The 26,174-nt window shown below is 36.5% G+C and overlaps 1 protein-coding gene across 11 annotated transcripts in view; it reads left to right on the plus strand.

Annotated features, from left to right (window-relative positions):
• Window positions 1–26,174, plus strand: part of IRAG1 (inositol 1,4,5-triphosphate receptor associated 1) — a 92,089-nt gene that overhangs the window by 56,792 nt on the left and 9,123 nt on the right. For 8 of the 11 annotated variants that reach the window (XM_054067633.1, XM_054067634.1, XM_054067632.1 and 5 more), the window contains 14 exons: window positions 1,099–1,169; window positions 7,799–7,972; window positions 8,965–9,042; window positions 9,447–9,496; window positions 9,908–9,949; window positions 11,072–11,665; window positions 13,188–13,266; window positions 15,865–15,985; window positions 18,296–18,326; window positions 19,430–19,570; window positions 22,359–22,490; window positions 23,242–23,383; window positions 24,016–24,065; window positions 25,963–26,070. In XM_054067633.1, coding sequence (XP_053923608.1) covers window positions 1,099–1,169; window positions 7,799–7,972; window positions 8,965–9,042; window positions 9,447–9,496; window positions 9,908–9,949; window positions 11,072–11,665; window positions 13,188–13,266; window positions 15,865–15,985; window positions 18,296–18,326; window positions 19,430–19,570; window positions 22,359–22,490; window positions 23,242–23,383; window positions 24,016–24,065; window positions 25,963–26,070 — 1,813 coding nt within the window. The remainder of the gene's footprint in view (window positions 1–1,098; window positions 1,170–7,798; window positions 7,973–8,964; window positions 9,043–9,446; window positions 9,497–9,907; window positions 9,950–11,071; window positions 11,666–13,187; window positions 13,267–15,864; window positions 15,986–18,295; window positions 18,327–19,429; window positions 19,571–22,358; window positions 22,491–23,241; window positions 23,384–24,015; window positions 24,066–25,962; window positions 26,071–26,174) is intronic. The other 3 variants (XM_054067635.1, XM_054067637.1, XM_054067638.1) reach the window with 3 other exon arrangements.

The raw sequence follows: 26,174 nt of genomic DNA on the forward strand, positions 1-26,174 counted from the left end.
TAGGCTTTATCAGCTCTCTTCTTTCCCTTTCTCGCTACTATCTGTTCAGTTCTCCTTATTTTGATGAAACTGCAAAAGAAACTTCTGTAGCACCTGGAAACAGGGATAGGACCACATTCCTGATCTTATGAAATAAATCTCAATTGAAAATTCAAATAGGTAATGTTTCTAAGCTAGACCGTTGGGAAAAATTATAGGTCTAGCTTGAATACTTTAGTACAGCCACTTTTGAAGCAAATGTTTGGGCCTGTTCATGTAGGCAGGACAAGAATACTACCTTGAGGTTAGGCATATGTGAAATTAAGCTGTTGAGTTGAAGTAATAATCCTGTTTGAGGCTGAAAACTTCAATTGAATTTTGAGTTGGATAAAGATTATTTTCAGTCTTCTGATAAAGTATAATCTTGACCTAGGATTTTTAATCTATTGACCTGCCATTAGTCTTAAAGTATGGGAAAAAACTAAACAGAAAATAATGATCATAAATCTATATTATAATTTGCTTGTGTTTTTAAAGTGTACTTTTCCAAACGTAAAGATTTTTTAAAAGTCAGAATTAGAATACAGACCATTAAAAGCAGCATTATTTGCTGGATCAGCATTTAATTTTCTGCAGTCATTTAAGACTTTCACAAGGTTTTCAGTCTAGAAAGTTCCCATATTGCTATATGGGAGTGTCAGTGTGGAAGTCTATGAAATTATTTCGGTTTAGAAAACATGAACAATTTACAAAGACTAAAATTTTGGTGTGTTTTCAGGGTTTTTTTTGCAATTACCGTATGTACATGAGTTTTAAGTCATTATAATGAGCTAAAAAATATAGATTTTCTGAGAAATGTAAAGTTCACAGTATATGAGGTTATCAGCAAGTGTCAGAACTACTTTGTGAGAGAAATTTCTGCAATTATTCCTTCTTTCTGCATTCTTCCTCCATTTTTCAGTTGTTTGGAGATGAGAGGAATTGCAATAAAACCTTTTTGTTTTCTTTTTTTTTAATCAAAGAAAAGTGCTTTTTAATGTTAAATTTTTATAGAGAAGCAGAGCTTTTTTTGTTGGTGGCATATTTCCATAATTTTTCTTCATTCATTTTTCTCTCTAGGCCTCGTAGTCCTCATCGGAGACACTCGAACCGTGCCACTAGGAATCCAACAAACTCATTGACTTCTGTAGGTAAGAAGTGATTATTCATTTAAGCACGGATGTTTTCTCAGAAAATGCAACATGCACTAAAGACCTAAATACAGAGTCTGACTATATTGATTCCATCTTTTTTCCTGTGCGTACTGTCTGTAATGCTTGCACAGGGAACACCGCTGGCATATTGAATTGTCATCCTGAGTTTATGATCAGAAGTGGATTGCATGCAGACAGACCCAGGGAAACATGCATATTATTACTTCCATAAAGTTGTTAGATTAGCATGTTAGCTTAACGTTTTTAGAAGGCTGGAGATACACACGCTTAAAATTCTTATTGTATGCAAAATACCGTTCTCTAATACTGTTTTTGTTACTTTTGAACAACTGAGGTGTTTTAGCAAGCAGCTTAACAAACACTTAAGTTATGTAGTTTGGCTATCATATATGATTAAACCTTAGATGAAAGCAAGCTACCCAAGGGAGGATTTTCTTCATTTCTTCTCTTGCTAATGAGTCTTCCACTACATAATTAGTTCTACTAATTTTCCTGTTCTACTAAGCTTCCATTCAACTTTCACCTTACAGGAAATACATAAAGGGAGACAAGTAACAATCCAAATGCAAACATACCAAGATACCTGTAGAGTAAATTGCTATTCAAGGGCAATAATGGTGTGGGTACAGATTTGTGACTACTACAAACTGAGACAAATGCTCATCCTATTATGTCAGTGGCAAAGCTCCATCAGTTCTCAGTCTTGGTATGTTTGCTTCAGAAACTGTCAGCCTCTGGACTGGACAGGCACACACTCTCCTGGGTTGAAAACTGGTTGGATGGCCGGGCCCAGAGAGTGGTGATAAATGGAGTTAACTCCAGCTGGAGGCCAGTTACAAGTGGTGTCCCCTAGGGCTGGGTACTGGGTCCAGCCCTGTTCAATGTCTTTATCAATGACCTGGATGAAGGCATTGAGTGCACCCTCAGCAAGTTTGCAGATGACACTAAGCTGGGAGGAAGTCTGGATCTGCTGGAGGGTAGAGAGGCTCTGCAAAGGGATCTGAACAGGCTGGACCGCTGGGCTGAGACCAATGGCATGAGGTTTAACAAGGCCAAATGCTGGGTCCTGCACTTGGGGCACAACAACCCTGTGCAGTACTACAGACTTGGGGAAGAGTGGCTGGAGAGCTGCACGGAGGAGAAGGACCTGGGGGTAATGGTTGACAGCCGACTGAACATGAGCCAGCAGTGTGCTCAGGTGGCCAAGAAGGCCAATGGCATCTTGGCTTGTATTAGAAATAGTGTGACCAGCAGGTCCAGGTAGGTTATTCTCTCTTGTACTTGGCACTGGTGAGACCACACTTTGAGTACTGTGTTCAGTTCTGGGCCCCTCACCACAAGAAGGATGTTGAGGCTCTGGAGTGTGTCCAGAGAAGAGCAACGAAGCTGGTGAAGGGGCTGGAGAACAAGTCTTATGAGGAGCAGCTGAGAGAGCTGGGATTGTTTAGCCTGGAGAAGAGGAGGGTGAGGGGAGACCTTATTGCTCTCTACAACTACCTGAAAGGAGGTTGCGGAGAGGAGAGAGCTGGCCTCTTCTCCCAAATGACAGGGGACAGGACAAGGGGGAATGGCCTGAAGCTCCGCCAGGGGAGGTTCAGGCTGGATATCAGAAAAAATTCTTCACAGAAAGAGTCATCGGGCACTGGAACAGGCTGCCCAGGGAGGTGGTTGAGTAACCTTCCCTGGAGGTGTTTAAGGAACGGGTGGATGAAGTGCTTAGGGACATGGTTTAAGGGAGTGTTAGGAATGGATGGACTTGATGATCCAGTGGGTCCTTTCCAACCTGGTGATTCTATGATTCTATGATTCTATGATCATTGCATACCTTAAAAATAATACTTATTTTTGACAAACCAAGCTTATCAGATGACTATTCCAATAGTCCCAGGGGCTTTTAAAGGGAAGCACCCTTTCTGCTGTTCACTAAGGAACCTAGTTCTTAGGCATCTTTAAACAGATTTACCTGTATCTTTTTTTTTTCTTTATTAAAGCACCAGAAAACATTAGAGCCCTGCTACTTCTCTCATACTCAAAATATTCTGAATAAAAATTCTCTTGTACCAACTCGGATTTCTTTCAGTAATTGAGACTCTATTAAGGACTCTGATTTATAAGTCCTCTTTACATGCTTATATTAACAAAATCAGCTATGTGGAGTTGTTATTGATAAGAATATTGAACATAGGCATGGGGGTTCATGGAGAATTTCTGAATTTTCCAAGAGCAAAGGGATTCCTGGCAGTCTCAGCAAGTATTTCTTACGAGAAACGCTGCTCTGCTGATGACAGCAGATCATGCGTCCTTAGAGTTGAAAAATGGCTACAACTAAGACTGCTTTCTCTAAGTTATAGGTATGTTTCTACTTCCTCTTACATAAGAGGTATTGCACAAGAGAAAAATAATTGGCATCTCTGAAAGTAACATAAACTTTCACTGCTATTAATAGTGTATTGACTGTGTTATTTTTCGTATTGGTGGTCAAAAGAGAGAGAGGCCAGAACCCTTTCTGGCAGGAAATTAATATATTATTACACGTTTTATTTCCCTTTTTTGTGGATTTTTGGGGGGTTAGTTTGCCAGAATAAGTTGATATTTGTGACATGACATAATACAATAATATTTTTATACACATGGGATCCTGGGCTACTTTTACACAGAGAGAATTGGAGATTTTTAAATTTAGATGAAAATCCTTAACATTGCCTTTTTGTTAGCAAATAATACAATATTTTGTTAAAGTATTATTTCCATTCTTCTCCTAGAGTTAGTCTCTCAGTCATGCAGAGAGAAAGGGCTAACTATCCATGTCAATAACAGAATTAATCCTTACTAGTTTGTGATTCTGATGCTTTCGTAAGTGGGGACTGAGTTGCGTCAGTATGCCTACAAAAATGCAGTTGAGAGAAAGTCCACTGAAAGATAGCAAGGAGACTTCAAAGAGTTGTGACTTCTCATGCATTTGCTCAATTTTAGTGGTTGGTCCTTTAAATTAATGACCGAAATGTAGTTTTTGGCAGCTTGCATTTGAAGGGAAACCTCCTTTATATATATCCTGTAAAACTAAGATGGAGATAAGACCCATGTAAATCAGCTCATGTCACTTAAAGTAACTTGGAACATTTAAAATCTATCCTGCTTGCCAGCAGTCGATTTTAGAGGTAACTAAGCTTACAGAAACTAAATACATTTATGGAACTACTCTTAAAGAAATCAGATTTAGATAGAAGAATTATTATCCCTCCATATTTAGAGATGCAGCAGGAAGAGCTGCTCCCCCTTCCCTGCTTCCCCCCAAATCTGGTATCCAAATTAGGACTTTACTCTCTGGATGAGTGGACAACACTTCACAGACAGGTGAAGTATTGGTTGGATAGTTTGACTCTGATGGTAGTGATTGGTTGGCTGATCATATGCTCCCTAGATGTTAGCAAAAGAACAGGATTCTTTGAAAGAAACAAACCTTTCCAGGTATCATTCTGCTGAAGACAGAGCTTTGCTTTGAGCTTGCTTTTTGTTCTAGCTGCTGTGGCTGATCTTTGGCTGTGTCTTGGAACTCACTCAAGAAAACAAGTTGTGCTTTCTGTCTTTATCAATGACCTGGAGGAAAATGGAGTACACTCTTATCAAATTAGCTGTTGAAATCAAATTGGGAAGGTTAATTAATACATGTTTGAGGGCAGTGCTGAAATTCAGAGAGACCTAGACAGGATGAAGGAATGATCCAAATAGGAACTTCAGGAATTTCAGCAAAGAAAATTCAGAGTCTTACATCTGGGAAGGAATAAGCCCTCGCAGTAAGTACAGGCAGGGGGTTGGCTGGCTGGCAAACTGCTCTGCTGAAAACAGCCTGGAGGCCTTGGTAGACAGCAGGATGAACATGAACCAGCAGTGTGCCCTTGCAGCAAAGAACATTACCAATGTTGTCAATGTACTAATAAAAGCTTAGCCAGTAAATTACAGAAAGTGTTCATTCTCCTTTACCTAGCAATCATTAGACTGCATCTAGAAAGCTGTGTTCAATTTTTGGATCTCCAATAAAAGAAGGTTATTGATAAAGGGGAGTGAGTCCAATGGAGGGCCACATAGAGGGTCCAAGGGCTGAAAAACTTCCTCTTTGAAGGAGGGCTGAAGGAGTTAGCCTAATTTAGTCTGGAGAAGAGACGGCTTTAGGGGAAACCTAGTATATCCTTTCAATACCAATGAGAAGATCATCAAGAAAACAGTGCCAGGCCTGTGGCAGGAGGCCGAGAGGTAATGGTCATCATTTGAAACAAGCAAAGCTCTTCAGTGGGCATAGAGAACTTTTCACTCACTATAGAGTCAAGTGTTAGAACGACCTGCCCAGAGAGGATTTGCATTCTCCATCCCTTGAGGATTTTCAAGACCAGATTGCCTTGAAAGACTAGCAACCTGGTCTGATTTCACCACTCATTCTGCTTAGAGCAGGTTGGACTAAATATCCAACAGTCCTTGCCAACCTAAATTACTCTATGACTCTAACATGTTGCTTTTCTAAGTCTCCCATTGGAGGTCTGATTTCCCGGAAAGAAATGTGACTTCAAGGACATGTACAAAATCAAAAGCTAGTAAACCAGAAATAATCAACAAGTGATTCTTTTAGCACTTGTCGTTAGTAAGGAAGTGCCGAGATGATACACAGCAGGAGAAACTAAAGGAAATTCATGAGAAAAGAGAACATGGCAGGAAAGGGGGAGGCAAATGGTGAAAAGTCAGAAAGCAAGGCAAATACAAAGAGGCAAATATTTTGAGCATGATGAGGAAAACTTATCCACTTGAGGAAGATGGAAACTGCCATGCCCTGCAGCTCTCTTCTTTTGCTGGCCTAAGGGAAGCGCCATGGGAGGTCCTTCTCTCAACCTTTCAGCAAACAAATCTTAGTGTAAAGCAAAACAGTTATTTAATTTAAAATATATTACTTTAAGACTATCCGGTCTGTGGCCATGCTTTTTGACAGCCTTGACATTGAACTAAATCGATGGAAGTTAAAAAGAAAAAAAACACCACCACCCCAAAAAAACCCCACAAACAGACAACCCCACACTCACAAACGAAGAACCCTTGAGTTTTTGCTGCTTGCTTATGTCCTTGGCTTTTCTGAAAACTGATTGTTCTGTAATGTCTCTTGTCAAATTTAATTTATTTTTTTTTCTGGTTACCTGATGACTTTCCTCCTCTCCCCAAAACTGTTCTTTACTAAGTTGTTCATTATATATTCCCTCTTGCCCAATAAAGGCGTCAAGCTGGGGAGAGAAGCAGTCACAAATGTTATTTCTTAGAACACATTGTATTCACTGAGGTGCTGTTAATGTGATCAACTTATTTACACCAGATAACTCTTGACACAACACGGTCACTTATTCATGCAGGTAGTTAGTTCACTCACACAGTCACAAATTTTCTCAAAGTTATCTGATGTCAATGTCTGACTTGCAGCCTTTTGTTGATGCTAACGTGTGCCAGTGGCCTTGAACGGATTCAGCAGACTCTTGGTTTCCTGTTTAACAGTTCTTGCAGATCCAACAAGCTTACTAACCTGTAAAGTTTATCAGCCCACGAAAAACTTGCACATATTACCTTGTCAGTGTATATGTTTAATTTCTTTGGCCTGTTGCATTGAGGTAACTCTTTTTTAATACAAACCTAAGTGCTTTTAGAAGCCATTCATATCAACTCACACAGAAAGGGCCTTTCTGAAAATAGGCTACATTCTTTGCTTAATCATAGCTTGGAGAATTGTAGAAATTTGTGCTCAGAGTTTAGAGTTCTTGATCAATTTGAAAGCCAGGAATTAATGGGTTCTTTCTACAACTAAATTTAAAATAATGTTCATAAAACAATGCATCAATTTAAAGGTCTAAATGTAGGCCAGGGGCTTTCGGTCTGTGGACCATGCATTCTCCTATGTCACATAGCTAGAAATATCAACACAGGTGGGCATGAGGAACAGGCCTACTGCATAAGGAGCATGCCTCTAACAACTCTTTAATTTATAATTCTCTGGTTTTAGCTATTCAGCTTCTGCCTGCAACTTGGCCGGATACTGCTTTACTGTTTCTTCTGCATTTGTGGGAAAACTTCTTCTATCTGCATAGAATAAACTCTATATTTCCAAACTCTGCACTTTACTCAATAGATTATTTAATGGTTTATTTAACCTGTATGTTAAAAGTAGTGTGCATATATCTTTGCCAGGTGACTTTGTGGGACCTTAGCATTGAAAACATGGACATACAAAATCCATGGAAAAAACAAGTCTACGACAGAAGTGCAGCACCGCTAGTTGAAATGGATCTAATGCCACTTTTACCAATAAATTAGAAAAAATGCATTGGAAATACAATGAAAAAGCCAGTTTCACATATCGGAGCATCTTTGATCATAATGACTTACTGTTAGTGGTTTATCTGTGTTTTTGACTTGTTCTATACATGAGAATATGACATTACAAATGTACAGACATGAATGTTTGTTAAATTCAAGCTCAAAGCTAAATTTAAAGATATGTTTTGTACTTGTTAGTCTGAAATGCCACAGCCTACCTGGAAGTATGAAGTACAGTTCTAAATCTGATGTTTTCTACCCAGATAACAGTGGTCATGTGATTGATCTGGTAAATGATCAGCTACCAGATGTCAAAATATCAGAAGAAGACAAAAAGAAGAACCTTGAATTACTAGAAGAAGCAAAGAAAGTAAGTGAGAGATTTCTAATGCGCAGAGGCAGAAAGTCAAGAAGCAGCCAGCCAGAGTCACCGACAGGTAGGTGCAGCACCTGAAGACAGGATTTTATATTCTGCAAAGGCACATACAAGTGTCTATTGTAATGCATGCATCATTACTGTGGCGTACACTTTGATAATTTGGAGGTCAGAATCCTTCTGCCCATCCTCATAATTCCATATAAAACAGAAACGGCGAGTCTGTATGTTCAGAGGTAACAGTGGAAGATGGAGTAAAGTTTAAGTGCCTGAGTGAAACAGCAAACACTGTAACAGGAAAGAATGAAGTATTTCTATTGGAATCAAAGAAATGGTCACAAATTTCTGTTTGTGAAGATATTCTTCCTGAAGTTGACATTGTATATAAAATGAAATTTTAAAGGCAATATTCATACTGCTGAAAAACAATCCCCCTAGACATAATTATACAGACTTGTATCCTGAACGTAGTCATGAACTAAACTAATGGGACCAGATCCTCCTTTTAAAACAGAATAAAATGTTTTCTTCTAGAATGTCAATTGAAAATACTTATTTCCCCTCATATGAAGTGTTTGAAAACTAGGAAAAAATGTCATTTTGTCATAAAGTAGGACTTTCTTTTAGCTTTGAAATGCCATTTCAAAAGAAAGTTCTGTCTTAAAATTGGCTTGACACTTTACAGAGGTAAAGAAACAACTATGTTTTTTAAATTTAAATTTTCCTTCTCTTTCTCCTAAATTCCTTGTCAATCCTTCTCTTGTATCTACTTCTCTGCACTGATTATGGTATCAGAAAACTGAGGAGACTAAGGATTCTGTATATCAAGAGAACTGTATTAGTTTGGGGCAGATATACAAGATAAAACCTGCTTAGTACAACTTGGCAATTAAAATTACTTGTGAGGTTCTGGATAAACACAAGTGATGACTATGAGATGCATGTTTTAATATTATCTGAATTTTAAAAATTCAGAAACGATAAGCCTAGAAAGTAAAATTATCCTTTTTTTTTTTTGTGTTGTTTATTTTCTTTGTCTGTGTTTTTATGAAGCAGTTTCCCCAACACTTAGTCCCAAAGTTTCACCAGTAGCATCTCGGAGCAACTCTCTCACTCTTCCAGTTCCATCAGGTAAATTGATCTATGCAGGCTCAAACTTTAACTTATAAAAGCTGACCAAAAATGTATTTTATAGTATCTTTTGAGGAGAAGAAAAAATCTGTAGATTCAAGCATCTCCTCCTCAATATGACAAAACTCATGAATGCCCACAATATATATTCTTAATTATATTTTTATACCTGTGGTGCTGCTAGTTTACGTTCTGGTTTTTTACTATTTTCAGTAATCGCATGTTGGGAATACTTAATGATCTTTAACTTACTGCATTTTATATAACTGTTTTCCTCTTTCAAATAGTATTTTCCACGTGTAAATTGTATGGATCTGTGCATGTATGTGTTTGCTAATGCTGTAGAAGTGAAGATTTTGAGTTAAACCTCAGGATATGCCCTAATTATGTGTGTGTCTTCCTAGGGCCTGATGCATGCACAACCCCTGGCATCGAGTCAGTATCTCCAGGGCAGGTAAGAAAGAACTGAATAGTCTGTGCAGTAACCTGGTCATTACAGTACTACATTAAACTATGCTGTCTTGCAAATCCCTGAGGAAAACGGGATGTTTTGAATCCCATTTTATATACCAAGATTGGGTTACTGATAAGTTTTTTTCTCTAGAATAAGAGATTAATAAATATTAACTCTCAAGAAAAAGAATCCATGAGGTAACAAGTGCCAGAGGATCATAGAGATGTGTTAAGTGTAGAAAATGGAAAACAATCCAGTATTACTCTAATCTATGGAAAAAACTAATCCCTAAATTTTCTTAATAAATAAATGTGGCAAGCATTGTAAAATTTAAGAGATTCAAATTTCTAACACAGCATAGATGTGAAAGGTAACCTTGTAAGGCAAATATTTTCTTCTTTATTTTGCTAGAATAACAGAACTGTGAAAGAGGATGACAGGCAAACTGCAGACGTAAGTCTTTCACATTGTGTTGAACAAAATCTGCCTGTTTGTCTTAGCACACATATGAGTGTTACTTATGTGACTAAAAAAGGTAAAACACTGTTCACTGAGTGAAAAGAAAAATGTTGATGCTCTAAGAAATTGTGAAGCACCTGCAAATGTAGTGGAGAGCAATGGACTATACAGCTAGCGTTTACATCCTATCATAAGCCCTGCTGAGTTAAAAACAGTATATTAAATACCTTTATACTTAAAGTAAAAATATATACTTCAGCCACTTCAGTGTATGCTGGAATTTCTGACAGATATCCTCTTCCAGACCTCTTTGGTTTAGTGGAAGATGTTACTGTACTTAGTGTTCTGCATCACCAATAGGATGTTACCACTCCACACAGCTATTGGTGGAGTAGTTTGTCTGAATGCTTCCTAAATAATTTTAAGTAAAATCAGATGGCCCTTTAAAGAGATTTTTCTATGAGTGGACTAGGCAATACTTAGAAAAAAAAGTATAGCAGCAGAATTTTGGAGCAGTAACTATAAAGAAGAGCAACACATCCAAGGCAGAGCCCACAGTTAGACTGTATATTGGTTGCTTTAATTTGCTGACACAGGTGCTGTTAGATAAAATATGGATTCTGCACCAAAGTAGCCAAGGTAGGGGCACGCATTCTTTTGGCAGTTATCCTACAGAAATTGCAGACAAATTTTAGTCTATGGTACTGAACACAAAGTAAGAAGGGAGAAAATCACAATATGTGCTTTAACTGTGTACAAGTGCCCATAGTAGTTTCCCATGGGAGGTTATGGACTAACAGAAAATTATCAAAGGAAAGTAAAGGTGCTATAAGATACAGACAAACCTTTCATTAATGTAATGAGAAACTTGGCCATATGAGGATTACTGTAATGGACTCTGGAATGGGAGAATATTATCTCAAAAGTTCAGAGAAGAGATTCCCAATTCAGTGTTCTTTCAAGTGCCTTTAAAGCATTATTTCGCTTGTCAAGAACATATATTTAAAAGCAAATGTCTCTGAAAAGGAAATGGCTTTTTACAGTGAATATCTGTTCCTGGACAGGAGAAAAGAGAAGTCTTGTTTCTCTGTTTTATGTGTGTCCCTCTGCTTGCAGAATGCTGCAAAAGGATTAATTGATCGAAGGCAGAATGATCAAAGAAAGATTTCTCAGGGAAGGCTGGTTCCTCGTTCTGCTGGATTTGAAAACTCCAAAGAGGAGCTCTCAGAACAAAAAGAAAACTTTGATCCACGTAAACACATGGATACTTTACCTAAATGCACCCCTTCAGGTGGTGATGGTGGCAGAATGTCTCTTAATACTTGCATGAATGTTTGCGAAAATGAACTTGGAAAATCATTCCTCAAGAAAACAAAAGAAATAGATGTTCCTTTAAGAAGCCATCTACCAGGATCAGGGATAAGAAATATAGACTCAAAGCTAAAATTTCCTGTTCCAGAAATGAGGGACCATAAAGTCTCATGTAAACCAGAATTTAAACTGTGTGGACTGCGTCCTCCTCTACTACGGGCTGTATCGTGGGATAGCTTGGAGCCTGGACAGAAAGACAAAACACCTTTAAAATTACCTTCTGAAGACGATAAAAGCCTTGGGGCTGGTAATAAATCCAGCAATCAATTCAAAACATTCAAAGACCTTCAAATCCAAGTTCAACCAGTTCGAATGCAGAAATTGACAAAGCTCAGAGAGGTTAGTCTTAGCCATTGGTTGTATTCTGTTTTACATTTATATTCATATCTTACTACATTTTCAACTTCCTCAGCAATTTTTGTCATTAGAAGAAATGTATGGTAATATCATGGGAAAGAGTTTCAGCAACATCAATACAGAATTGTGTGATATTTTTACTTTGGAACTTTGGTAAATAGTCACCTGTAACTGAATTCTGTGGAATCGTTCTATTTCATGGTTGGACTCGGTGATCCAAAAGGTCTTTTCCAACTTGGTGATTCTATGATTCCATGATTCTATGAACTGGATTGTTGCATCTACAAGGTGCACATACGCATATACCCTTGCACACATAGGTGGTGGCCCCCAGAAGTGTAATGCTGGTGTCAGGAAAGTAGTAATTGATTTCATTGTGACAAGTGAGTCTAAAACATAATATATCTCATTTTTGCATTGTTTACATGACCTATAAACAGGAAGCAGTTGATTAACTATCGTGTCATTTGTAAAACATACTTGGGACTACAGTGATCTGTTCTGATTTCCAAAGAGAATTCCAGATCTGAAGAATCTTTCCTTCCTCAGGATGTGACAACATTCTCTTTAAAAGAGGCACTTACGCTGTTTTACTTCCTTTGTTTCCTTGCGTTATGCTTTTTCTGCTCTTTCAGATTGTGTGTCCTCAGATTGTCCTCAGATCCACAGGCTCTCACTATATATGGACTAATTGACTGATTTCTGTATGAGTGGGCTGAGACCTGCATATAAACAGAAATCTTTAGTGAAAATTTGGAGCCATATAATTTTGAAAGTCCTAGGAGCTGTTAAGCGCAAATAGAAACTAAAATCAGAAAATTAATACAATAGGATATATAATTCCAGTTAAGTGAGATTTGAATTCTGCCTCCAGTAGGAATTGTCTACTTATAAACAAAAGCAGGTTTTTGTGAATTTTAAACATATTTGAGAATATGGAAGTAGAAAATAAGGAGATGATAGAAGGAGAAATACAATAACAAGGTTTAATCCTTGAGTATGTTCTTTCCTGCCTGTAAGGAACAGAGGCAGTATACAGTAACAGTCAGGTATTAACTTGCTGCTGTAGCATACTAAACTATGGTGTGAATAAGTTCTACTGAATATGTCAAAGTGGCAAAGTCTCACATATCCGATTTTCTGAATTTTCTTTCCTTTCTGAGATACTTATTACTACAGCTATATCCATAATTGCTTTTTTGCTTTCATTTACTAGAACTCATTTTTTCTACTTGAGTAGGAGGCACATGTTGCAAATCTGTTTGCATGACTAGAAATGTTTCTAAATAATACATTAATGGAATTTGAAATATGTAATATTTAAGAGAGTGTAGGTGAATGTATATGTATCTACGCAATGTAGCATCAGACTATAAGTTAATATGAATTTTTTATTATGCTTATTAACTAAAGTAAATGTTATATTCAGTTTTCACATGACAGGGATATTTAAACTGAGCGTTCTAGTTAAGTTACTTAGAAATGTTTCCGTTTTTCTTAACAGGAGCATATTTTGATGAGAAATCAAAATTTAGTTGGACTTAAACTTCCTGAACTTAGTGAAGCAGCTGAACAGGAAAAAGGTGCGGTATCATATAAATTGGAAGGAGTGCATGTTTGTTATAATCTGATCTTTATAATTGACTAATATATAGAGGGAAAAAAGTCTTTCTCTTCAATTGCAATATTACTTGTAATGAAGTAGTCATGGGGGAGGGTAGTAAATGATGAATAAGAGAGACCAGTAATGGAAGGACCTGAATTTCTTGATGATCTGAGCTGAGCAACTAGTATGGGTTTTACTCCAACCGAATGAAAAGGTGCACACCTGGAACAGAGTGTAGCTTGTATGCAATACATGGAGGGCTATCACCAAGTTTCAGCAGAGATGGATTGAATGGATATGACCTCTGCAAGGTATTGCGGCCACCAGGGTAAATGTGGTCCTTGAAAGTATAAATAAGAGATGGTATGCTGATTTTTTATTTTAGAGGCAAATATTGAAATGGCACTTTCACTTCTAGTCCACAGCCCTACGTCAGTGTGGATGAGTAAGAGTAAGGCCAGAGAAGAGACATAAGTATGATTGAAGGACTAGAAAAATATGCCTTGGAATAAGTGTGTGGTGGTTTAGCTCAATTTGTGTGATTTTTAATAAGGAAAATGAACTCTACATGAATCAGGAAACAGAAATCTGGCAACAAAAGTTATTTTCCAATCTAACACAAGCAAATGAGATTTGATGCCAGTACCTGCATCTAAAAAGATTCAGAATAGACATAAAGATCAAAGATGTACTCCTAAGGACAATTCAACAACTGGAAGAGCTAATAGTAGAGCTGAGTGATCCATCGAAAAATTTAAACCAAAACTGTATATTTGTTTGGAAGTAGTTAAGTCAGAACTTGTTCAGAGTGTTTTTAAGGCCACACTAACTGAGGTGGAGATAGTATAATTTGTGTTATCTCTGGGAACAGACTCATCCTCAGTCTTAATGAAGCAAGATTAAGAGAGGCTCATCCTTTTTCTGTAATTAGTGATTATATCTTTTGATTCTTAGATATGGTAATATTATTCCTGTCACTCTGCTAGTATATAATTTGCCAGAAGTTATTTAGCAGGCCATGTCTGAAACTGTAAAATAGTTGTCATTTTACCAACCTTTTACATAATTCTGACAGACTTGAAACTTTTGAGGAAAAAAGTTATTAAAAGCTAAGCATTATGTTATCCAGCCTTTCAACCAAGATCTCATGACTATCATGAGCTTTTTAAAGTCTGGTAACTTATCTAAATGATAGCCAGATCACTAAGGGTCAGCTCCTTGTCCTCAGTGGGGAAAACAAGCAAGAGGTCAAATTCCTAGTTCATTTGTTAAGGAGACTTAACTTCCTTACATTGTCCTAAAAGCCACCTTGTACTCTTTAACTGGAGTAGTAATTTTGATTAAATAACAGCATATAGGCAGATACTTCATTATTACTGTTATGAATCAAATATACTGGCTCCATTATGTTTTGCTATCAATGCCAAGTTATTGTGATCATCTGAGTAAATTCGGCTTTGTATTTACAGAAGTCTAGATAAGTGGGAAATACTAGATTTGGAGATACTGTGGTGTCAGGCTGATATTTTAAGGGCACCCACATGATTGTTCTTCAGTAAATACTGGAATTTTTAAATATAGAGGAAATGCATAGTACTAAAATGTATCTAGAGAGAATCTCACATTCTTTTGTGCCTTTCATACTAAAGCTCTACACATTCACGAAAGTTGAGCTTTTTCACACTGCTTGTTTTGCAAGTCCAAGAATCTTTCTGTTATGCCAAATGAACATGAGAGCTGTACAAAGAAATCTTCCCACCACTGAAATTCAGACTTGGAAACCTGACTTTCCTATAGGAGAGTCCTTCATTAAATTCTGGCATGACAGAAGGAGATAAAGGGTTTACTATATATGAAATTGAATAAAATGAAAATTTCTTCTTTAAGAAACTATTAAAAAATAATGAGCCATATCTTGGTCCTTATGAAAGTGACAGAAATAGAGAATATAATTATAACCTTTATGTCCTGTTTCAGTGAACATGCCGTGCAAGCAAGCACATGTTGTAGATTCATCACCATGAATGGTGCACAGAATCTGTAGTATAGCACATTGTACTAGATTTCATCTTGGTTGGTGGCAAAATATTCCAGAAATGATGTAACTGTACTGGTAAAGCACAAATGCAAAATGTTATGTTAGATGTTCCAGCAATGAATTCAGGGTCAGTTTGAATTCTAGGATAAATACTAATACAATAATTATTTTTTTCAGTGCATTAGAGACTGTCAGAGAGTATTTAACTTCAGTCTTTCTACATAAAGGGTGACAATTATACCAATTATTTTTGTTGCCACTGCTTGAAAGAAAGACAGGGGATCTTTACTTCAGCAGTAACAGAGAGATGAGAGATGTATTGCCATATGCAATAAAGGAAGTCATATCCTGCATGAAGGGATGAACCTTTTCTTGTTGTTCACTTTTACTCCCAGTAGAGTTGGGGTAAAAGCCTCATTGAAGTTAAAAAAGACACAGTTATGCTAAAAGGTCCTATTTGGTTCTGAGATGCTATTAGTAGTTAATGCATGACTTTTCAAATAACATAAAAAGTCTTTTATTTGAAAATGTCTTTAGGCCCTTCACCTCTCCCTTCCCCCACTGAAGAGGAAGAGACAAAGAATAGCTCTGATGTCATGCCCAGCATTCCTGATGTATTGCTGCGAAAACTACGAGTGCACAAATCACTTCCAGGAAGGTAAAAGCTCATTAGAAGTAGAAAGACACCATCTGGGGGAAAGCATACTGATGGTTTCCAGTGAACTCTCTTTATGGAGTTCCATTCGTAGGAGATCCATCAAAGCAGAGAAATTGCTGCATCTTAAAATGTGCAAAGCAGATTTTCTGAAAAATTCTGGGGAATGCTTCCAGTAACTGGCCAATTTGTAAAATTAGTTTGCAAGTTCTACATAAAATGTCTGAAGCCTAACTTACAAGCTGCAAGTTCATTTTGATATAGATTTTTTTTTGCTGCTGCAGACATAAATTCATATTGAAAATGTTAGAATTTTTTTCCCCTAGAAAAATAATCAGGACAGATAATGTTTTCCAATGTTAAAATTTGGGCATGTAAGAATTCTGCAGTTTTTCTGCAAGTGGCAATTTTTCAGGGAAAAGGAGTTTATTTTGCAAATGCAGTTGAAGGACTCGCTTGCAGATTCCCTGGTCTTGGAGCATAAGCACTCTTCAACAGATTGCTTAACACCTGTCATGGCTCAGGAGTTTGTCCTCTCCCTCTTATGCAATCTGAAACAGCACGTCTGCATGTTATGTATTTGTAGGGTAGCTCCATACAAGAGATCATGTGAAAATAGGGCTATTGCATGATGCAATGTAACTATTGCACGGGAATCCTCTGGTCTGTACTCTTCTGAGGTGGAGTCATAATAGAATATACCTGCCAGGTGTTTTTCCAGACTTTTAGAAACACCTATTTTCATTCTGATTTGAGTTTACAACTCAAACTTAACATTTTCTTGACAGAATTTAACTTATTTAGTTTTACTTTAGTTTGGAATTTTCCTTTTTGGGGTGAGATTTGTGTTTAAAATCACACAAAAGTCCGTAACTTCACAAAACTATTTTGCTGTGGCCAAGGAAATATAGGGAAGAAAGCTCAAATTAAGCATTTATCACTGCATACCTTGCCCACCTTGCACCACTCATAGCTTTAGAGACTGAGTATACTTTATTTTGTATTGCGTGAGAATAAATCTAAGCTTCCTCCATATCTCTGTATAAGCCTGTTCTTTGATAAAAATAAAATCATTACAAAAAATGTTTATTAGATGTTAAAACCATACCCATAATCAAAGAATTGTTTGGCCAAAACTATGCTTAAATTCACTCATGTTTTTATACTATAAATACTAGAGGCCTTCAGTCATTTGAGGCACTCAATAAGTGTAGATGAAATAAATATTTAACATTTGTTCTGAAGGAACTTTTATGTACAGCATTTTATATAAATGAATGCATGAGGTGAAGAACTTCCAAGAGACCATTGCTTGACTGTAATCAAATACAGAAAAGAAAAGTCATTTCATAGCTAAGAACAAAGCAGGTAAATGCTGAACAGGCTTTGAGGATCAGATAATATACAGATCTTCTGTTTTTCAGGTAGTCTTTAATTGTTTGGCTTAATCTATTGAATAAATATGCACATAAATTTTCATTCTTATTATAAATTTCTCAGAACGTTCCCATCCAAAGGAAAGACACAAAATTTATCATTCTCTGCTGTGTTATATAACACATACACATGCTTGAACTTTTTTCTAGAAGGGCTAATCCTTCTAGCAGGCTTCCTCCTAGAATAACTGTAGGTAATAGGAATACTAATACTTTAGGCACAAAATGATTTTCCAACAGAGGGGATGTACTGGCCTCCCTTTTTCTAGCCACTATTTGAAGTATCAATATTTTTCTACCCAACAAGAAAAACCTGCTGTTCGTTGATGCCAGATGCATTGATTTCTATATTTGAGATTAATGGTGCAATGAATATTACAATAATATTTGAGATTTCTGAAAGTATCCTGTCTGCACTGTGCATGAGAGGTATGTCAACCACAATTCCTATCGTTGGCAACGACTATAATTCGTATATACAGCTTCAGTCATGCCTTTCAGTGTTTCTCTTCTCTGTTCACTTGCATAAAACTCAATAGCTCTGATGTTTTGGAACAATTACAGGGAATAAGAACCTGTAAATTCAAACACATGGGATGACAAGTGAGATCTTGCAATATAATGTCTATCTCATTTCTTTTGTAGCATTCGATAAAACTGCATTTTGGTAACCCTTTTTCTTTCAGTTTTTGTATAGTCAGTAATCATTCTTCTGGTAAAGCACTCATATGATCAAATAGGGGTTTTTTCACTGTCAGAATCAGGGTCAGGATCATTGTTAGCTAACTTTTTTTTGTTCTTTTCAATGAAATATTGCAATTACTTTGTTTCTAGAGACAAAACTAATTAAAATGTGATTTATTTATTTTTTATCTAGCTCCCCTCCACTTACTGAAAAAGAAGTTGAGGTAAATATGTTTCTATATTTATTGTTTTCAATATATGCCTCACTATACAGTGGTTACGGTAAGCCTAAAGGTGGTTATTAGAAACAGGTAGTTGGCTTTTTTTTTTTTCAAAAAAAATATTTCTTGGAAGCAAATCATATTGAGCTCAATCAAAATAACAATCTCATGGAATATGAGCAATTTTTCCAGATAATATAAATTGTAAAAAGACTGAGTAGGAATAAGTAGAACACTTGTTTGTGAATTCTTTGTAATAAAATACACATTCATTTTGGAAATTATTATATTTAAAACAGTAAAAAAATTGAGATTTAATGAGACCAGAAACTAAATGAGTGAAATTCCATTTTTGTACTGGCCACTAGGAGCTTTGGGGCAGTTTTTGATGATATCTTGCAGTTTATATAATTTTTACTTTTTCAGTTCAAGCCACTGATTTTTTTTTTTTTGTAGGCTGCTCATTAGTTTACTGACTTTGTTTCTTCCTTTTTTTCCACATACCAGTCAAGAAAAAGGTCTTTATTTACATAGCTCCAATCCAATGGAACAGTTAGTGCCTTATGCTTTGCAAAGTATGAATCCTAAGAAATAACGCATCTGGTAAAGAAAGAAACAGTCTTTCAAACATAAGCAGAGTGCAAGAGAATAAAAACGTTCACACTTAATCTTTTGCTGGCTTCATTGGTAGGTGTTTATCCCTTAGGTAAAACAATGCTAATGGTGAGCTCATCCCTGGACTTCCTCTGCACAGACTATCTGTTTAAAAACCTTGGGGACCCTTGGAGGAAGTCCAACTAGAAAACAGATCCATTGTGATTCTGATACTTCTGGTAGGCTGCTTCCTTCATTGTGTCTCTGCTCTACTGATCTCCCAGAAAAACATTCAGGAAAAGAGGCAGCAATTTTTTTTTTTTTTTCAGATTTTAGAGGAAATAAAGAGAAATAATTTTTAAACCAAACTACATTAAACAAAGTTTTCATTTTTCTGTTGCAGTACTTATTTAAGCACTGGTTTGTTAACCACATATCTTATTTGTAAGTTGTTTTTGAAAATTATGTTACTGTGACGCATTTAAAAATGCCTTTTTTTTTAATCCAAACAGAACGTATTTGTACAACTTTCCTTGGCCTTCAGAAATGATAGTTATACCTTGGAATCTAGAATTAACCAAGCAGAGAGAGAGCGAAATCTTACTGAAGAGAACACTGAGAAGGAACTGGAAAACTTTAAAGCAGCCATTACAGTAAGAAAACAATAATTCTTTTTCTGAACTATATGCATGAAAGTGCACGCGTTTGAAATATGTGTGGCCATGCTTGCTTATACTTACAACAAATTCAGCCCAAAATTTCATTTTCTACTGCTGAAGCTCCTTACTGTAAGCTGTCTACCACTCTACACAAAAGGCAGCATTTTCTCCTAGAGTGGGCCACCATTTTTAGAAGTGCATAGAGGATGTTACCCTGCATTTAGCAAATTTCAGGAATAAATACTATCAATTTGCTGTTGAGTTATTGGAATAAACCTGTGACAAAGCTAAGAGCATTCAGAGCTGTAGCCTGAGCACTGATCCATTCTTTCCTGGGCAAACCTTCTTTAGCAGCAAATTGGAAGTGTCTGATTAGGTGACATAACAAAATCATCTGAAACCTGAAAGATCTTAACTACAGATAATAGAAGGCAGTATAGGAAAGGTAACAGCGAGGATTACTTAAGGAATACTGGCAATTTCAGGATCAGGTTGTTGGACTGAATACACTTTTATTCCAGCTGTCCTTGTTCTTCTATCAGCAATAGTTTTCAGTCCTTGACAGCTTTGTCTGGACTTTCTAACTGAAATGACAAATATATCTGATATGTGTCAACTTATGTGCTGCACTCGCTTTTATGCAAAATAAGGGAAGACATTAGATACCATGACCCTAAATGAAATACCTGCAGACCTAATTCGCATAATACAAAGAGGTGCTGCCATACTTGTGAGAAATAGGTAGGAGAAAATATGATTCTTCAAATTACTTTAACAAGAACATCATCAGGTAACAAAGGATACAATTTTTAAAAGATTGTGATGTTTACATCTTTTCATCTGGAATTTCAAATTTGCATTTCCAGATTAATTTTTCCTGAAATGCTTTGCTGCTCTTCCCTCTGTTCTCTGTTTAAAAAGCAAACAGAAGGAACTTATTAAGTCTAAGGCTTTTATTCATTATAATATTTTGCATGTATACATGTTTTTACAACTAGTGTATAAGGGCTCTAAAAACTGAAAACAAGTAGTTTCTTAGATTTTATATGTATTTCTGTTAAGAATCCCTAATTAGGCACCTAGGATCATGTTGCCAACATGGGACAGATGTGATTAGCTTTTTCCTCCTTTATGCAGTTCACACGCTACAGTCCAGCTTTTACAAGCTTTTTTTTATGTTATTTATAACAAAGTAGAAACTGCCATTCATATGAAAGCTTTTGTTCTATACAATGGAATAAACAAACAAGCAATTAAATGAAGAGGTGGATCCTGTATAATCTACATCATATTAGACCTAGATTTGTTCCAGTCTCCAAGGGATGTTATCTTCGTTTCTCTAGGACAGGCACATGTTATACAGCTCAATGACAGTTTTACTAGCCTTCATGATTTTTTTAATCACTCTTGTGATAACTGATGTCTTATTCAAAACCCCAGCTTCAAAAGGAATCTGATTTACATGAACTTCAGATTTGTTTGAGAAAATAAGCAAGTTACAGTTGCCAAGAAAAACTTGAAAATCTGTTGTTCCTTACATGTTTTTCTCAAAGAGATACCCTTATGCCTTCTTGGGTCTTACAGTCAAATTTCAGCTGCAATTTGTTGTACCACTATCTTTAGTGATAAATACATTTAAGATTTGGTTTTATTGTTGCACTTTTTGTCATTTTGCCAAATTCACTAAGGTCTTGGCTTTGTTTCTACACCAGAGGTTTGCACTACAAATGTGATATCTCAAATGTCTCTACCCAAAACGTTGCTGCACATCACCCCCTTCTTTTGAAGGGGGCAGAAGAGAAGACAAGGAGGATGAGAGGTTATTATTCTCACACAAATCATCTCAATGCATCTACTTACTCTTGAAGCAATACAAGTGTGGGATTGTGGAGAACTAGGGCACTACATAACATGTCAGAAGGAGAATTGCGTGACCAGAACACAGTGATTAATTATTTAAGATATCTCAGTGCCAAAACTGGTGCATCCTGAAATTGCGTTTTAACAATACAGAAATCATTGAGCATCACAAAGTCTGCCTGTAAGTCTGAACTAAAATGTACTGAGCTTTCTCATAACAAATTTTTCTGAGAAAACTCATTCAATGAAGAGGTGTTCACTAAGACTTTGGCTAGTGAGACATATACATTCACTCTTGCTTTTGGTAACTAATCCCAAGGATTAGTGCTTCGGTGCTTTTCACTATTAATCTGAGTTACCAAAGTGACATTATTAATCCACTGCATAAATGTGTGCATTGAAAGACAAAACACAGTTAGGAAATTGCAATTGCTGTTTGATTTACAGGCCAAATGAGTTTTGATTACTCTTTTACATTTGGAATTCTTAAGAATATTTTCCAAATAAGTGAAGTATCATGGAAGTGAAAGAACATAAATTACCTTCTTAACACCTTGTGCTCAGCAAATTAAAAAATTCCTTGTGTTTTGGCAATCATTTGTTAGTACAAGTTTAAATAAGCTTGGCATTTATAAAGTTCATAGGTAGCTAAGCAAGATTCATCATTACTTTCAAAAAGAAAAGTATTGCAAATGTGCTTAGCCCTTTTTAACTCCTCAAAATGTATGCCTGCAGTATGCAGTGAACAGAGGAGCAGCATGCTCCAAGTTATCTCTGGTGGTAGTGATGGCACTCCTCTGGGGCTAATTTGTCCATGTGTAGTTCTGCCTAGACATATCTACCCACTTCTGTGTCTTAGGCTACTTCATCTGAATTAAAAGTGGAAAGACATGACAATAAAGCTTATATATTTTCACTTCAGTCTTCAGCTCACTTATGGCATCACTATGAACACAGAGAAGCATACCAGAAGCTATTGGAGGATATTGCTGTTCTGCGGCGTTTAGCTGCTCGGCTGTCTAGTCGTGCTGAGATGGTTGGAGCTGTTCGTCAGGTAAGAACATCCTGCTGTCTGACACGTATCCTGACTGCACATGTTCTCTTTTCCAGCCATAGCTGAAGGTTATACTAGCCCTTTGAATTTTATTTCCCATTTGGACAGATTAAGGACATTTATTGTAGTGTCAAATAAGACACCATTTCACTCTGGAAATAGAATTCAAACAGAAGAAGATTATCCATGAAGCTATTCAACACCCGTACAACAGGAGCGTATACATTATTCAGAACTATAGCTGCATCACAAGAAATTTAAAATCTGCAACATGAATAAGAAAGTTTTTCTGGGTCAAAAAGCTCATCTAGTTCAGTCACCTGTCATTGGCAATAGCTTAGTCAAACAACTACAAAGAGTAGAAGAACAGAGCAAGCATAAATGAGAACACAGCCAAACCCTCCCAGATTCAACTGTTGTGTCTGCCCACTAAAGTAACTAGACTGATGCCAGTGACTAGAACCTTCGAGGGTTTGAAAACAAATGTACGTATACCACATAAGTAATAACACAGGCATGCAGGCAGACTGTGTAAATACATGATTAAATAAATTGTGATATTCTGTGATTATATACGAATGCAAGTGCATTTGTGTTCAACTTAGCTTAGGAATTTTCAGTCACGGAGGTACCAATATTTGTTTAGAACAGCTATTCCAGATTTAGCCCCGACAGAGAACCTAAACATAGAGGCAAATTATTTGTTTCAGAAGTGTGGAGGTTACCTGAGTATTCCCTTTTTCTTCCTTAGGAGAAGCGTATGTCAAAGGCAACAGAAGTAATGATGCAGTATGTGGAAAATCTGAAAAGAACGTATGAAAAGGATCATGCTGAACTAATGGAGTTCAAGAAACTTGCCAATCAGAATTCTAGCAGAAGCTATGGTGCATCTGGTATATAAAAATAAAATTTAAGTGTTTATCTTGCTTCTGTACAGAGAGGTGTTGGTGCTATTAGTGATAAAAAGTAAAGTATTGTTAAACCGGTTAATGAAGTTCTGATCTGCAGTAGACTTCGAAAAGTTATAGACACAGCAGCTAAAATATTTCATATAAGCCATGCTTAATACTGTAGTATGGTAATTCAATTTACCAAATTCTGATAAGTTCCAAAGACATTTTCAGTGGCCTCTTGCACATATAGGTATTTGCACAGTTTTAACACAACTACCTCTGAGATGACAGAAACAGCAAAGTTTCATTGCTAGAGAACAATTTTTTTCCTTTGTAACCTTTTCTTCCCTTGATTGCTGGAAACTAAAATACTCATGTTTTCTTTCGCAAAACCTTGTACATGGATGTAAATAGAGAGCTTTTGCCTGATCTCAGTAGAGATATTAATGGTTCAGTTTTTTGCAATTCTTTGTAATTGAGACTAGAACTGTATGACAGATAAACACTACAGTGTCGCTACAGACATTGTACAAATATACAATATCTGACTTTGAAATGCAAGCAAGGGCTCTATTAATATTATTTATACTTATATAGTCTAAGACTGTTCTTTATCTATTATTTTTATGCAGAAGATGGAGTACCTCGTTCATCAAGATCTATGTCTCTCACTGTTGGAAAGGTATTTCTACAATATAAAGAAAATCAAGTAAACATTTTATGTAGTGACGTTTCATTGTCTACATACGTTCAGTTTTATAGGCTGCGTTCAAAATATAGTGCTGGTAAATTCTCAGTATTGTTCCTGTAATTTAGTGCAAATACTTCGTAATTTTGCATACCTGAGTAAGAATGACTCCATGCAATAATGGTAATGTTTACTCTAAAGGTATAAATTGTAAAGGGACCTATTTATTCAAGAATAATTGTATTCCAGGCCACATACTCCAGAGACTGGCTTAGGTCCTGTGCTTTATACTAGTTCCTCCATGAAGAAAATGAAGCTGGAATCAAAACTAATTATATGATCAGGGATTCCATGATGATATCACCACATTTCTTAAGAATTATATCCTTTTCAGAGTACCTTAGATTTAAACAGCTATTTTAAAGTAGGGCTTATTCAAGAATATCTTGTTTGGCTTCACAAAGCATTCAGGGTGATTTTCCCAGACAGTTTTGGCTTGACCAGTTAATAATTTTAATATTGCCAGTGTTCGATTTCTGCAAAAATTCCAAGAGTTGGAGATCCAAGTTTATTATAAAACTTCCTAAAACAACAAGTGATTTGAGAGAGCCAAGTCCCAGTGTGACCACAGTGAAGTTTGGTGGTCAGAGGCATTATATTCAGTCTACTATTTCTTTTCCTATTTTCATTTGTTTGGGTTCTGGTTCTTCAGCTTTAGTTTATTCCTGTCACCTGTGAGGGCTGAATAGAAAGAATTGGAGCACAAAGCATGCTGAGAGCAAGACTGGATTTCTGAATGAGAACCAGATAAGTAGAAACAAAATCCCCCCCCAAAGATTAAATTTTAAAAGTGCAAGTCCAAATACTAGCGGGATGAGGGGGAACCCCAAACACTCAAATGACATGGCTGCAGACTCTCCAGTGTAGCATTTTTCCCAGAGCACATTAGATAAATCTCTGCCGCTGATGAATAGGTGTAGTTGGTTTTTTTCCTAGAACCATGATTGTGGAGTAGATGACTCCTATATATATTTAGTAAACCTGTGTTTAATTCCTTTCCTGTAAAGTTACCTAGAGCAGAATCTTAGAGGTATTGGGATACACACTAAGATGAAGCTATTAGGAGCTATACATGCTTGGATTTTTTACTCAGTGGGAAGCATAGATTTCATTAGGTGTATGTCACAGGATGAAGTATTTGGCTACTTACCTAATGACAGCCATATGATCTATAGTTGAATTAGAATACATTGTGTAATGCTAGCATGTTTATCATATAAAGAATTTCTATGATCTTTGGGAAATGTAAGCAATCTCACATGAAGCTAGATAGATATCTAACAACTCAAGGGTGGGGGAGAAAGCGCTGTTCTTTTGTGGAGGGAACGGATGTTATTGTTTCTCTAATTTATAATTTGTAGGTTTAGAAATAATTAATATATCGTAATGGGTACAATATATCATAATGGGTACATAGTGAGAAAAGAGTTTTGTGCATAACTTCATTACTTTCCTGCCATTGTGACACTGGCACCTTTCCCAGTATCATTATACATCTGGTTTAACCAAAGATAATAGCCTCTGGTAAGAACTGACAACAACAGCTCAGAACGTATCTTCTGTGTGACTTCCACTACTGGGCTTTCGGTGTAGAGAGAAAACAGTAGCATCCCTGTACAACACCTCATTTCACACTAAGTTCTTGCCATACCAGACAGTACTACAGGAATTTTTTTGGGAAACGACAACCCTAACAGACATCTATACTAATTTTGCTCTCCTTTCCTCCAATGGACATTAACCTACACCTTTGCCACACCTATTAACTTGTAGAATTATTCTTCAGCCTATCTTGTTTTATGACAGAAAAAAAACATGTTGTTTGTCACAGAATATGCCTCGGAGGAGAGTCAGCGTTGCTGTTGTTCCTAAATTTAACTCCTTAAACATTCCTGGTCAGTCACCAACAGCTTCACCTATACCTTCAATGCCATCCCTGGTAAGTAAAACACACGGTTTAAAGCTACTTCTTTTTGTCTAAACCACTTTTGCATAGGGCCAAGCCATAGTTAATAAAAAATGTAAGCCCTTTCCTTGTTTTAA

This window comes from Cuculus canorus, chromosome 5, assembly GCF_017976375.1.
Source record: "Cuculus canorus isolate bCucCan1 chromosome 5, bCucCan1.pri, whole genome shotgun sequence".
Classification (NCBI taxonomy): Eukaryota; Metazoa; Chordata; class Aves; order Cuculiformes; family Cuculidae; genus Cuculus; species Cuculus canorus.